The 15,074-nt window shown below is 33.9% G+C and overlaps 1 protein-coding gene across 1 annotated transcript; it reads left to right on the top strand.

Moving 5' to 3' along the window:
- The first annotated feature begins 8,941 nt into the window (after positions 1–8,941).
- Positions 8,942–11,924, top strand: LOC109176161 (catechol oxidase B, chloroplastic-like). The gene is made up of 2 exons (XM_019325604.1): positions 8,942–9,623; positions 10,474–11,924. The coding sequence occupies exons 1-2, from the start codon at positions 8,962–8,964 to the stop codon at positions 11,594–11,596; spliced, it is 1,785 nt and encodes a 594-aa protein (XP_019181149.1). The 5' UTR covers positions 8,942–8,961; the 3' UTR covers positions 11,597–11,924.
- The last annotated feature ends 3,150 nt before the right edge of the window (positions 11,925–15,074 follow it).

Genomic DNA, 15,074 nt, shown 5'->3' with positions numbered 1-15,074 from the left:
CAATTAGCACTCAACTCCACCACAGATTTACCCTTGTAGAATGATGATAATTGCACTTATTTGATCGTTATCCCTAATTAGTTAACTAAATGTTAAATAAAAATATAATGATTCAATTCAAAGATAATGTCCCTCTTTGGTAAAATAGTTAGCTTAACAGTCAATTTTGACTTATTTGACCACTATTAGTTGTTTGACTTGGTTAAAAAATCAATATGAGTGTTTGATTAATTAGCTTTTTTGTAATAACTTATTGCTTCAAATTAAAATGTCAAAATTCAAAAAACGCAGCTGCTCAAATTAGTTTTTTCAATCAATTTTTTGAAAAAGTCATTTTGTATGTAATCAGCTAATAGCTAATTTACCAAACACTTTTCTACAATCAGCTAATGCTATCAACTAGTCGAACCCACTAACTCAATCAGTTAACATCTATCAGCTAACAGCCATTTACCCAAAACTCTCAATGGCCTTGTTTGGTAAATGGTTGTTAGCTGATAGCTGTTAGCTGATTGTGTTAATTAGAAGGTATAACTAGTTGATAGCATTAGTTGATTGTAGAAAAGTGTTTGGTAAATTATCTGTTAGCTGATAGCTGTTTGGTATAATTTCTTTTTTAAAAAAACTAATTGAAAAAGTTGTTTGGAGTAGCTTTTTAAAATTTAACATTTTGAAATTGTAAAAAACTAATTAACTAAACACTTGTATTGATATTTTAACTAAATTAAATAATTAATAACGATTAAATAAGTCAAAATTGAATTTTTTACCAAACAGGCCAATATGTTATCGTAAATAATTTAGTCCAAACATAATAAATATTTTCTTCGATCATAATAAGTAATATAATTATTAAGACGGTTTACAAATTTATAACATGTAAGACAAAACTAGATTGCAATATAATATATGAAATAGTACCACTAGCAGCCCAGCTCACGTTTAACTAATCAATAATTATGCTAAAATTAATATAATGCATGTGATTGAATTAGTGTGTGTATGGAGAGAGAGTCTGAGAGTGGGAGAGAGTTGACTAAATAATTAATACTGATTCTTTCTTATTTAAATTTTGGTTGCTTTTCAGTTTTCAGTAATATAAATATTATAAGAAGGTTTACAATGGAAAATTCTATTTGCACCCTATTTACTATTTACTATTTACACCACCTCTTTAATAAGTTTAATGGCTTTATAGGGGGAAATTCTATTTGCACCACCCATTTTGCTATTTACACCTCCTATTTAATAGGTGTAATAGCTTTATAGATGGTACAAATAAAAAAGTGCTATTTGCACCACCTCATTAAATGTAGTCAAACTTTAATCTTTTTTTTTTATCTAATAATCAATCTCTTTTATATTATTATTATTATTATTATTATTATTATTATTATTATTATGTTTTAATGCCTAATTATTTTGTACAATATTTATTTAAGTTTTTATTTTCAATACATATTTTTAAGTTTCTATTTTCAATACATCTTTTTTTTGTTCAATACATGTTTTTTTAAGTTAATATTTTCAATACTTATTTTTGTTTATGTTTTAATTTTAAATAAAGAGAAATAATAATTAATTTTGTTATTCTAATATTTTTTTATAACTCAAATTTGTTGTATACGTTATTTTAAATTGATTTAACTATAAATTGAAATATAAAATGATTACTAGTGATATTTGAAATGAACAAATATAAACTGATTTTCTACCTATCTTTTTATACGGTAAATACTGTAACAATTTTATAAAGATATATGTGGGTTAGAGTTCTAACAATTTTGATGTAGTTAAAATTCTATAAAGATATGTGGGTTAGAGTTCTATTAAGACTTTGAAATATAAATTGATTTTCTACTTATCTTTTTATACGGTAAATACTGTAACAATTTTATAAAGATATGTGGGTTAGAGTTCTAACAATTTTGATGTAGTTAAATTTCTAATCATAAAATAAGTGGAGGTCAAGGCTTCTAATCATAAAATAAGCCTACTACATGCGTTCCTACACTCTTTCTATTTTGAATTTTGTATTTATGATTGCCCTTCAGTCTCTGTAGAATAGTTTCCTACAATTGTGTATTCTTTGTAGTATATATTGCTCTATGTACTCAATAAATTGATTTTTTTTTTACTTATCTTTTTATACTGTAAATACAATAAATTGATTAATTTACAACTATATTCACAACAAATTAAATTAATTCAGTATATAGATAGACTCAGGTCACCGGTCACCCAATAAATAAAATCTCAAATTCAGTACTCTTTATACTATAATTTTCTCTCTTGAAATGGAACAAAGAGATTGTTATTTAGTCAATTGAGAAATTATATCTAATTTAAATGAGTCCTAATTACCTATACTAGCAAGCAAGAACAAAGTGGCTTAAAATACAAATAGCAACACCCATAGAAATAAATAACAATTCAATTCTACCTATCTTTTTATACTGTAAATACAATAAATTGCTTAATTTACAACTATATTCACAACAAATTAAATTAATTTACAACTATATTCACTAAATTGATTAATACTATAATTTTCTCTCTTGACATGGAACAAAGAGATTGTTATTTAATCAATTGAGAAATTATATCTAATTTAAATGAGTACTAATTACCTAGCAAGCAAGAACAAACTGGCTTAAAATACAAATAGCAACACTCATAGAAATAAATAACAATTCATTAACAATTCAAATAACAACTTAAAATACCTCATAATGTCCTTGACTTTGATTTTGATCATTGTAACTAAGTAACTGGCTTTGATTATGATTATTGTAACTAAAAAAATCTTCTATCCAATCATCCATGGCTTATAGATTGTGTGATACATATACATAACACACACCCCACATATATATAGAGTCATATGAGTCCAATTTGTATTCTCTGCCGCCCAAATAATCAGTAATTTCATCTCACAAACATCAATATTGACTAATTGTTTAAAAAATATATATATTGAAATTATAAACTTAAAAATATGTATTGAAATTATAAACTTTAAAAAAATGTATTGAAATTAGTAACTTAAAAAAAAATGTAGTGAACAAAAAATATATATATTCAACAAAAAAGAAGTATTGAAAATAGAAACTTAAAAAAAGATATTTATTGAAAATAAAAACTTAAAAAACATATTGCATAAATAGTTAGGCATTAAAACAAACAAAAAAAAAAACAAAACAAAACAAAAAACAAAAACAAAAACAAAAGCAAAACAGTGACGGGGTTCATCTTTTTTTTTTTTAATTTAATATTTAATTAATTAGATTTTGAATTAAAATATTATTAATAGTCACCTCATAAATGAGGTTTAACCAAGATGGTGCAAATAGCAAAATGAATCCTCATTTGGCTATTTACACCACCTATGTAATTATTAAAATGTTTTACCTTTTTACAATTTCAAGATACTTTATACCCACTTTTGGTCAAAGGGTGGTGCAAATAGCAACACCCCTTTATAGGTGGTGCAAATAGAAAAGTTACACTTTTAATAAATATAGTCAATTTTTTTATTTTTTTTTACAATCAAACTTAAAAAAAAAAAAACACTTAAACCCCTGACCTTCTCCGGTGAGAAGGCAACCCACTTGTCTTTCCCGCATACCTTCTCACCGGAGAAGGCTGCGATTTTTTTTTTTTTTTTAAATTGTAAAAAGGCAACTGGGTTACCTTCTCCAGTGAGAAGGCAACCCAGGGGGTCGCCTTCTCCGGACCCACTGGGCTGCCTTCTCATGGGAGAAGGTGAAATTTTTTTTTATTTGAATTAACAAATTATTAATTGCAAGTTTGACCAGGTGGTGCAAATAGCAAAATGTACCCCATTTGACTATTTACATCACCTATTAATTATTAAAAGTTTTCACCTTTTTACATTTTCAAGATGCTTTAAACCCACTTTTAGTCAAAGAGTTGTGCAAATAGCAACACCGGTTTACAAATTTATAACATGTAAGACAAAACTAGATTGCAATATAATATATGAAATAATATCACTAGCAGCCAAGCTCACGTTTAAGTAATCAATAATTATGCTACAATTAATATAATGCATGTGATTGAATATAATTAGTGTGTGTATGGAGACAGAGTCTGAGAGTGAGAGACAGAGAGAGGGGTGACTAAATAATTAAAACTGACTTTAATTTCTCTTATTTGAATTTTGTTTGCTTCTCAGTAATATAATTATTATAAGAGGGTTTACAAATTTATAACATGTAACACAAAACTAGATTGCAATATAATATATGAAATGGTATCACTAGCAGCCAAGCTCACGTTTAACTAATCAATATAATATGCTCAAATTAATATAATGCATGTGATTTGAATTCTTGTGTGTATGGAGACAGAGTCTGAGAGTGAGAGTGGGGTGAGTAAATAATTAATAATTAATAATTAATACTGGTTCTTTCTTATTTAAATTTTGATTACTTTTAATAAAACTGTCTTGATATGTTTTGTTCATCTTCTGAAAAATAAGAATAATTATTTTTAATTTTAAATATTTAAACTATACTATTACTAATTTACTATTTGATGGGGTATGGATCCAATGGGCTAGAGGTCCAAGAGAGTAAGATGGATTAAGGAATGGACTTGCTGCAATGGGCCCAAAGGTGAAGGAAATCTACTCCATGGGCCTCAAGAAGACCACGTGAAGAGCTCGGACGAGTGGGGAGCCGAGTTCGGAGAGTCGGCTCAGCAGGTGATCGTTGCTACTTCAATGTCCGCCATTAATATGGGTCAAATCCGACCGTTGGAGGAGCCCAGTAACGGTGATCCAACGTCTCTGGGCCTTTATTTTCTATTATTGCGCATTAAAGCTTGTATTTAGTTGATATAGGTCGGACACCTATAAATAGGTCTCCCACAAAAATGTAGAGGACCAGTTTTCTGGACCTTTATTTTCTATTATTGCGCATTAAAGCTTGTATTTAGTTGATATAGGCCGGACACCTATAAATAGGTCTCCCACAAAAATATAGAGGACCAGTTCCTAAGTCGGGAAGAAACCCGGAAACCATAAGAAGATATTACATACTTTCTAGCCATCTTTTTCTTTCAAAAGTCACTTTACATCTTCCCATTCCGGTGAATCCACCAGCCTTCCGGACTAGACTAGGATGTCTACGTACATTCTCGTTTGATTCCTTGGTTATTTGTTCTCCCTAATCCCATAGGTTATTGAATCATCTAGATGATAATGCTCCCTAGTCTATAGCTTTTAGGTCCAATTTCTTTATTTTGTAATTACTTCCTGTTAATACGTGTTTATATTATCTTGTTTAGTTACTGTAACTTTAAAACTTGTTATAGATTGTTTAGCTTCTTGTTGATTTCCTAGTGATAGTGTCTAATTGCTTATATTTGTATATTACATGCCATAACCACAATCCTTAAAGAACGACAAAACTACATATGTGCTTCCCTAAACTACATCACCTAACTCTAAAAATAGTTGGTTTTATCAGGCTGACACATCGAACTCGGGCTAAGATTGACATCCCTACATAAAGAAAAAAGTGAAAAAATAAAAGATGGTAATTTTAAAAATATCTTATCATTATTCAAGGAATAAATCAAAATGTACAAGTCATCAATGCACATAATTATACAAACACAACATTTTAGATTCCCATTAAAACTTTATCAACATAGAGTCTTATATAATTTAGGAAATTATTATTATTATTATTATTATTATTATTATTATTATTATTATTATAATTATTATTATTATTTTGCTAATCATATACATTAAAAATAAAATATTATATAATAAAAATAATATTTATTTGATTTCAAATTTATATTTTGTATTTCTTATATTTAATTTAAATAAATAATTCTATATTTTTAAATCTTAAATTTTTATTTTTTACTTTAACGGAACCATGCGTACCTGACACACCATACTCTGCTAATCCATATATCATAATAATTAACTAGTGAAATTTAATTTTTTTTGAATGATACTGACTCTATTACAATATATATCTGTTCAGATACTTTCTCAACATATTGAAATACAAAGAACTAATAACGCCTCCACTAAGGCTTGAACTCATAACCTTCTAAATAGAAGTCTAACCCGAATATCATTAGACCACATAATCTTGGTAGTGAAATTTAATTTGTTTTCAACTAACATCTAAATTATCTTCCTAATGAAAACCGAGCCACCTACCACTCAAACTCAAAGCCGTTGGTGAAGGGCACGTGATCGGTCCACATACTCAGCTTTAAACATTTTATATCATGCATCATGCATGGTACGAACGTTAATATAATACTGGTAAGAAAACGTGAAAACAAACGGTCATCGGGTTGATAATAATAAAAAAATAATATAGGGGTCGCTGATTCCAAAAAAAAAAAAAAAAAAAAAAAAAAAGGAATATGTCTAATTTTCTATTGGTTTAATTTGAACCAAGACCAGTTGTTTTAAAATAAATAAATTTAAAATAATAAGAAGATGATTAAAAAAAAAAAAAAACCAGCAAAGAAGAAAGATAAATAGTAAACAAGATTGGATTGGTAAAAAAGGGACAGAGTGGAGAGTGGTAATAATTATTATTCCATATCTTTTAGTTTTATGCGCAGGAGGGGCGATATGATTATTCTTCTCGTTGGCGTTCTTCTTGCGTCCCGATCGGCCGACCCAAAAGATCGGCTATCTCGTCCGGCGGTTATTCAAGGAACATTATATCGTCCCACAGTCTCTTGTCTTAAGGGTGTATTAAATTCCAACCTATTTGCAGTACCTTTAGTCAAAAGTGAGTATAAAGTACTTTAGAATTATAAAAAATTAAAAACTTTCAATAATTACATAGGTGGTATGAATAGCCAAATGAGAATTTATATTGCTATTTACACAACCTTGATCAAATGTCATTTACGATGTGTAATGAATAATTTTTTAATTCAAAATTTAATTAATTAAAACATTTAAAAAAAAAAAAAAAAAGCCTTCGTCTCCCGGCCGCCGGAGAAGAAGGGACGACACTTCGTCCCTTCTTCTCCGGCATGGAGACGAAGATTCTTCGTCTCTAGGCTGGAGACGAAGGAACCCCGGCCTTCGTCTCCAGGTCGGAGACGAAGAGGTCCCTTCGTCTCCGGCAGCCACAAGACACATCAGCCCAAAAAAAAAATAGTAAAAATCGCCTTCTCCGGTGAGAAGACGAGGGGCGGCTGCCTTCTCACAGGATAAGGCAACCCAGTTTGCCTTCTCACCGGGTAAAGTTAGGGGTTTTTTTTTAATTATAATTAATAGTTGGTTGATTAAAAAAATAAATATTAAATATTAATGTTTAACTACATTTAATGAAGGTGGTGCAAATATCATTTTTCTATTTGCACCGCCTATAAAGCTATTACACCTATTAAATGGGTGGTGCAAATAGCAACTAGGGTGGTGCAAGTAGAATTTTCCTTTTAAAATTAGGTGGTACTCAATTAAGACTTTTAAAGAGTCAAATGCATGCAGCAATGCGGCGGAATTAGGTGCGGTAGAATTTCATAATACACCAACAGTGTAAGGAAAACACATCACAATGAAATACAAAAAAAAAAACACTAAAAATACACAACAGACCCAAACAAAAATACACCATATAACTCACCACCCTTAATGGTGTATTTCCGAACACTGTATGGTGTTTTTACTCACACCTAATGGTGTGTTTTTGGTGATGTGTACTTAATTTGTGTGTGTTTTTGTGGTGCATTTTCCTAATCTTAATGATGTATATTTGTTGAACTATTGGTGACACCGCACCTAAGGGCATCGCTGCACTTGAACCTCTCTCTCTATATGTGTGTGTGTGTTGATTCCATTTGATTCAATATAAAACAACATACAAATACACTACGCTGAACAATCAAAACGATAGACTCGTAATCAACCCACAATTAAATTAAACTTTATAATTAAAACTCTCCAAATATTATGGACCCCAATTGTAATGATTAATTAATTTACAAGTAGGCTCTTGATATGAAATGTTAATTAATACCTTTATGCCTTATAACATGAATGCAGAAGCACACAATTAACAATAAATCGCATGTAAATCAAATCAATCAACTAAATAATGTTCATGATCACGAATTTTTAATTAAATAGAAATAAAATACTAAAATTTACTGTAATCTGATATATGTAGACCGAATAAATCAAGTAGAATTGCTTCACCACGGGAAAACTTATGATCCTTATTAGAGTTTTTCTTGGTAAACTAAAAAACTTATGATCCTTAAATGTTTTATGGGTATTTATAGATGTGATGAGAAACCCTTTTTCACAAGAAATGTGAAACCTCCTTTGATTTTAGGAATAGATCCTTTAATTTTAGGAATAGAAATGAGAAACCTTCTTTTAGAAATAAAAATTCCTTTAATATGAAACGTCATTTTAGAACTTTTAACAGAATGAGTATGAGAGGAATGAACCTTTATTAGAGCATCCACATCAAGTTCATGAGGGGTTATTTAACAATTTTAAGACATTGCATCCCACTGGGAGGTGAGAGAAAAAAAGAGACTCCTCTTCAAAGACCCGGTGCTTGAAACAGTGCAATGCTAGAGGAAGGTAGAACAGCTGTGGGCGTTTCGCGCACAACAGTAGCCCACACGAGCGCGTCTAACCCTTCTTTTTATATTATTTTAATTTTTTTTTCTTTCTCCTCCCATATTCTCTTTCCTAATCACTTTTACAAAAACCCTTTAAAAATCGCACTGTAGTTAAACTTATTAGAATGGTCTTATATGAATTAAGATTAGAAATAAATTATTTCTAAATGTTAGGTTACCCATGATTTATTTATTTTATTATTTTTAAATGATGGCATGATCCGATATTCCGATCTATATAAGTTTGGAACAGGCGAACAGCCAACTCCAGATTGAGCAAGTAAACCTAGCCTGCAGGCTGCAGCCATGGCTACGTCAACTCATCCAATAGTTTCATGCACCAACATCAATTCCTTCTCCACCAACTCGTCTTCTCCCCGTAACTTTTCCAGACCACCTTCCCAAATCTTCCTCAACCCCAACCCCAGCAGGGCAGCAAGGCGTGGTGACGCCGTTAAGATCCGGTGCGCAGCCTCGTCGGAGGGGCGTGATGAAAACCCGGACAGCCTCTCTAAGGCGAAACTCGACCGGAGAAATGTCCTTCTGGGCCTCGGCGGTCTCTACGGCGCTTACAACTTGGGCGCCGGCGGGTCCAACCCCTTTGCCCTGGCCGACCCTGTGCCGCTCCCTGACGTCGCCAACTGCGGCCCTGCTACCATTTCGTTCAGCTCTTGTAAAGTGCCATACCGCTGTTGCCCTCCCATCACGGATACTACAAAGGTTGAGTACTATAAGATCCCCAGTTTTTCCAAGCTTAATGTCAGACCGGCCGCTCACGCGGTAGACGCCGCCTACTTGGAGAAGTACAAGACCGCCATTAAGCTAATGAAGGAGCTTCCCCCCAGTGATCCCCGAAGCTTCGACAATCAAGCTAAGGTCCACTGCGCTTACTGCAATGGCGCTTATCTTCTCAACGGCAACCCCTATCAGATCCACTTCAACTGGTTCTTCTTCCCTTTTCACAGATGGTACCAACTACCGCCCGCACTTAATTTTTTATATTACTGAATTGGGCGGGAATCTCGATCAATTTTGATCTATATATACTCACTTATTTAGCCCCATATTATATATATTCAAAATTCTTAAGGGCATTTTTGTCATTTTCAAATTAGGATGTGAAGTAAAAGGATTTAAGCTCTCAGATCGATATCAATGGCAGTTAGTTCTCCTTCTCGATCTTAGAGCTTAAATCTATTTATTCAATGAGATCTTAAGTTGAAAATTAAGGAGAAAAGGGTCAAAGAGGCCCCCAAACTTTACCTCAAATGTCAATTAGGTCCTTAAACTTTAAAAAAGTTCAATTAAACATTTAAACATGTCAAATTGAGTCAATGAAGCCTAAAAACCGATAAATGACTTGTTATTACAGGTCATTCCAATTTCGACAACGGATTCCCGCCACAGGTGACGAATTCCGTCCACCGGCGACAATTTCCGGTCGTCTTCCACTGGAGAAGACGACCGGACGGCCGCCTTCTCCAGTGGAGAAGATGACTAGACCAGATCTGGTCGTTTTCTCCACTGGAGAAGGCGGTCGTCCGGTTGGCTTCTCCCGTGAAAGATGACCGGCCGGTCGGAAATTGTCGTCGGTGACTGGAATTCGTCGCTGGTGACCGAAATCCGTCGCTGAAGTTGAAATAACTTGTAATAAGAGGTCATTTATCGATTTTTGAGTTCCACGTAACATTGTGTGGACCATGGTCCACACAATAATTTGCCAAAGGCAGTACATGTAGTATTTTTCAAATAAAATTGGTGGGTATTTGCTCTATTATTTAATTTAATTTGCATTGCATGTATGTATGTATATATCAGGTATCTGTACTTCTTCGAAAGGATCATGCAAAGCATGATTAACGACCCAACATTCACGTTGCCGTACTGGAACTGGGACAATCCACCGGGCATGACTTTCCCGGGGATCTTCGACGACGAGAACCAGTTGTCGCCGCTGTACGACCAGTACCGCAACCAGGACCACCGCTACGGACACGTGCTGGATCTGGCATACTCCGGCGACGACATCATCGCCCCCGACCCCACAAAGGTGAAAAACAATCTTGCGATTATGTACCGGCAAATGATAACCAACGCGCCGTGTCCGTTGCTCTTCTTCGGCAAACCTCTTCGCGCTGACAATACGCAGAGTTCCGGCATGGGGACCATCGAGAACATCCCGCACAACTCCGTCCACCGATGGGTGGGGGACCCCAGAAGCGCTAATCATGAGGACATGGGTAACTTCTATTCTGCTGCTAATGATCCGGTGTTTTATTCCCTCCATTCCAATGTAGATCGCATGTGGACCATTTGGAAGACTCTGGGTGGGAAACGTACGGATATCGCCGACAAAGATTGGCTGGATACTGAGTTCCTCTTCTTCGACGAAACCAAGACTGCCGTGAAGGTTAAGGTTAGAGATTGTCTGGACAACGAGAAGCTTGGGTACACTTTTCAGGATATGCCCATTCCATGGAAGGATTTCAAACCCACCAGGAAAAGAACGGTAAAATTGAGCATCACGGAGTCAGTGCCCGCATCCACCGACGTCTTGCCGGCACCATTGAGCAAGAATTTAACGTTTTACGTGACGAGATCAACATCGGTTCCTGAGACACAGGAGGAGATGCTGAATCTTGACCTAGTCTACGACGACACCAAGTTTATACGGTTCGATGTGTTCCTGAACGAGGACGAGGACGTGAATACGGTGGAGCTGGACAGGACGGAGTACGCCGGAAGTTTTGGCAACTTGCCGCATGTGCATGAGGGTGGCTCCGCTACTCCCAAGACGACCACTTTTAACCTGGCGATCTCGGAGCTGATTAAGGACTTGGACCTGGAAGGTGACGACAAGGTTCTGGTGACACTGGTGCCAAAAGTTGGGGGTAGTTTTGTCACCGTCAACAATGCCTATATCAATACTCTGGATTGCTAGTTAAGATCCATCTATCCATGCATGTTGTACGTCTGCCTAGCTAGCTAGCTCCCTACCGTACCGGTGGCGCTAGCTACTTGAAATAAGCTAGCTAATTAAGGTGTTTGTTTTTGTTAGTTGTAATAATAAGTGTTCACTCCACAAATCCTATAGGGGTAGAGGTGTGGGACTTCTGACTATAGGAATTTCGTCTTTTGTGAGTGAGCTAGTAATAATAAGTGTGTTAATGTATGTGTAGTGGTTGGTAATTGAGTTTTTGCAGTCATCCAGTAATTGTAATGTCTCTTAATTTTCTAGTGTAATAAGCCTTGCATTTCTTGTTGTCTTATTTTGATTTGAAATTCTATATATTATACCTAGCTAATTGAATTGAAGTATGTGTTCAATCTCAACTAAAAAATTAATTAAATTGATAGTTGAATTTCACATTTATTATGTTTAATTATTATGTAATACTTTAAAAACAACTAGTCAAAAGGTCTATTTATTACATCAAAATATCAAGGTAAGGCTCACATGCCATAGAGGTAACATAAAACTAGTGCGCTCTCAAATCTGGGTACGTACTATTCCATACCTGAAAACATATTTTACAAAAATTAGTGAATAATGCTAAGTAAACTCACTCCAACACGTAAAACTACTTAAGTATACATTTCATATTCAAATAGGTTTGCAATGGTATGAATACGTATATATATGATACCAACGAACTCAGCAGAAGGATTCCAAAAGATATGTTAGGAACTCTTGTATTAGGATTTTGATGATACCAATGTGACTTAGAATGTAGACCCCTAACTTTCGTTATTTCCATCGCTGCTTTCGTTCTAGATGAAAGTTGCCATAACTCATCTTGTAATTCGTGTTAAGTTAGACAAACACACGAAAACGAGTTATGTTTCTTAGTTGGGTCTGTCAAAGCGAAAAGAGACAAAGAACACGAGATCAAAGGCTTCAACAACGAAAGATCACCTCAGGTTATCAACCATCTCGACAAGACACTGACCTTTATGAAGATTTATCAAGACACTCATTCTCTTCCATGACGAGAAGAATGTCTCAACTGTCTGAGTTGATTAACCATCATAGGGACAAAAAGGACCTTAAAGTGTGGGACACATATACCCAGGAGCATTAAATGAAGCTGTACTATTCTTCAGAAGCTAAAAGACAAAAACCCTAAGGATTTCATGTCTACAACGGCTACATGGTACAAACCGCATTAATGGAGCATTTATTGCGCCAAGCTCCCCGGTCTTTACCCACTGGATAATAGGTTTGAAATTTCATCTCCCTCCAACGGATGAAATTTTCCACACCTATAAATACCCACATTCATCAACTTAGAAGGTGTTGGTTCTTTTCACTCGACCATACTTTCAAGCAAAAGCTCTTATACAAGCTCACCTCCTTACCAAGCTTTTGTGAACCAGTTTTCAAGGCGTGAAGAATTTTTAAAAGAAGTTCATCAATCTTCATCTTCCACCTTGAAGAAGACAACGTAACACAAGAGATACAACCAAGTTAACCAACAATGGAATTCTAAGAGTTCTCACATCAAACATGGTATAGTGGTATATATACATAGCCAAAGGAATACATTTATCAATAATCAAATTCAATATAATAATACAATATCCAACCTTTACACCAATCCAACTTCAACACTAATAGCGGAGCCGAAGCTCATATTCCACCAATTCATATTATAATAATTCATATTCAAAGAAATATATATATATATATATATATATATATATATATATATATATATATATATATATATATATATATATCACAATCCAAATGGGTACCAAGGAACTAGGATTCATGATAGAATAACAATCAATAGTTGAGACAAGAGTTCACAAGACACTGGAACAAACTCAACTTGAACCAAAGATAGACCACAAATGCATTTAACTGAAACACTTGAACAGTAGCTTAACGGGAGTGAATGACGGGGCCAGAGTACCTGTCACTCACTGCCATGAATGTCACGGTGGTATTTGGCGGGCTTGGCCTCCCCACCATTCCCCCCTTCACGACTCTTGGGGGGTGTTTCACGGTGGTCACCCACCTGTGACTCACTCCATCAAGACCAAACTTCTTAGGACAACAGAGATGAAATAGACACGAAACAGTGATATTCAACAAAACCAACACAGTAGCTAAAATAATCATCAGAAATCCCTTAACTCAATACCAAAACACTACCAAAATCATAAGGATTCAAGAATGAAGGACATAGCTCAATAACAACACAATAACTCATCAAGAACAAGACATTTATCAAGAATAAACACCAAAAAGATTTCAAGAACATCAACAATACATATATAAGAACGTAAATAGGTTTTGATGGACATGGAGTTTACCTCTTTAAGCTAGCAATCCAACTTCAACCTCCTAGCTATCACCCTAACAACCCTTCTTCCTCTTGATCCTCTAAAAACCCAAAACCCCAATGTAGAAGAATGAAAATGTGCTATAAAGATGGTGGAATAATAAAGGAAAATGCAAAAGAAAGGGAGATCTTACCAAATTTTAGGTTGATGAATAAAAGATAGAGCTTTGTAGTATTTCTCTTGAATAAAATGGAAATAATAATTATTAGTCAATTATGCTAATATTTGTGTAATTAATTTCTTAATTATCAGGATAACTATTAGGTAATTATACTAATATTATGCAATTATACTTTTATGCCATATTTAATTGTAATTATACTAATATTCATGTAATTATTAGCTGCCTTAATTAACATAATAGTTATTAGCTTTTATAAGAAATAGTTTGGACGGAAAATTACAAAAAGTTGGATTTTGTTTTAAAATTGCAATTCAATATTTAATTTAAAAGTGATATTTTTTGTGCATATTTAGATATAAAATTATTCATAAAAATTGATGTCAATTGCGGCCTTTAACAAGGAAAGAAACACGATAGGCATGGGCTAGGTTTTAAGGGATCATGGTGGTCTTTTTTTGGCCGCTAAAGGAATGTGTATGCCGGGGAGATACCTAGTTGAGGTTGCAGAGGCAATTTGTGTACGGGAAGCCCTTAGCTTGTTAAAGGGTACTGGATTGGGAGATGTAGATGTTGAAACAGACTCCCAATTGATTTATTTTGCTTTACTCTTTTTATTCTGCTTTTGGTTTAGTTATTGATGATGTTAAAGAAGTGGCATCCACTATTGATGGTGTCGACTTCTGTTTTGTTAGGCGATCTGCGAATCGTGCTGCATGCCCATACTGTTGCTCGAGAAGTCGTTTCTATGTCAGGTTGGGGAGAGTGGTTTGATGACCCTTTTCCTTATCTTGCTGATTGTATTCACTCTGAGTTAATGCATTAAGTTTATATTCTAAAAAAAAATATATAAAAAAAAAATTGATGTCAATTTCTTCTAAAATTTTACTTTCAATTGCAATTAAAACCAATCCTTAAATTCTAGTGGCTGCCGATGATAAAGATG

The sequence above is a fragment of the Ipomoea nil genome, unplaced genomic scaffold (genome assembly GCF_001879475.1).
Source record: "Ipomoea nil cultivar Tokyo-kokei standard unplaced genomic scaffold, Asagao_1.1 scaffold0688, whole genome shotgun sequence".
In the NCBI taxonomy this organism is placed as follows: Eukaryota; Viridiplantae; Streptophyta; class Magnoliopsida; order Solanales; family Convolvulaceae; genus Ipomoea; species Ipomoea nil.
Note: the sequence above shows the minus strand (reverse complement) of the source record. Positions and strands in the feature narration are given on the sequence as shown.

Bases quoted from the DNA above. Each gene is read 5' to 3' on its own strand.
- LOC109176161 (XM_019325604.1), top strand. From the start codon at position 8,962: ATGGCTACGTCAACTCATCCAATAGTTTCATGCACCAACATCAATTCC. The intron at 9,624-10,473 runs GTACCAACTACC...TGTATATATCAG, and splicing joins TTCTTCCCTTTTCACAGATG to GTATCTGTACTTCTTCGAAA.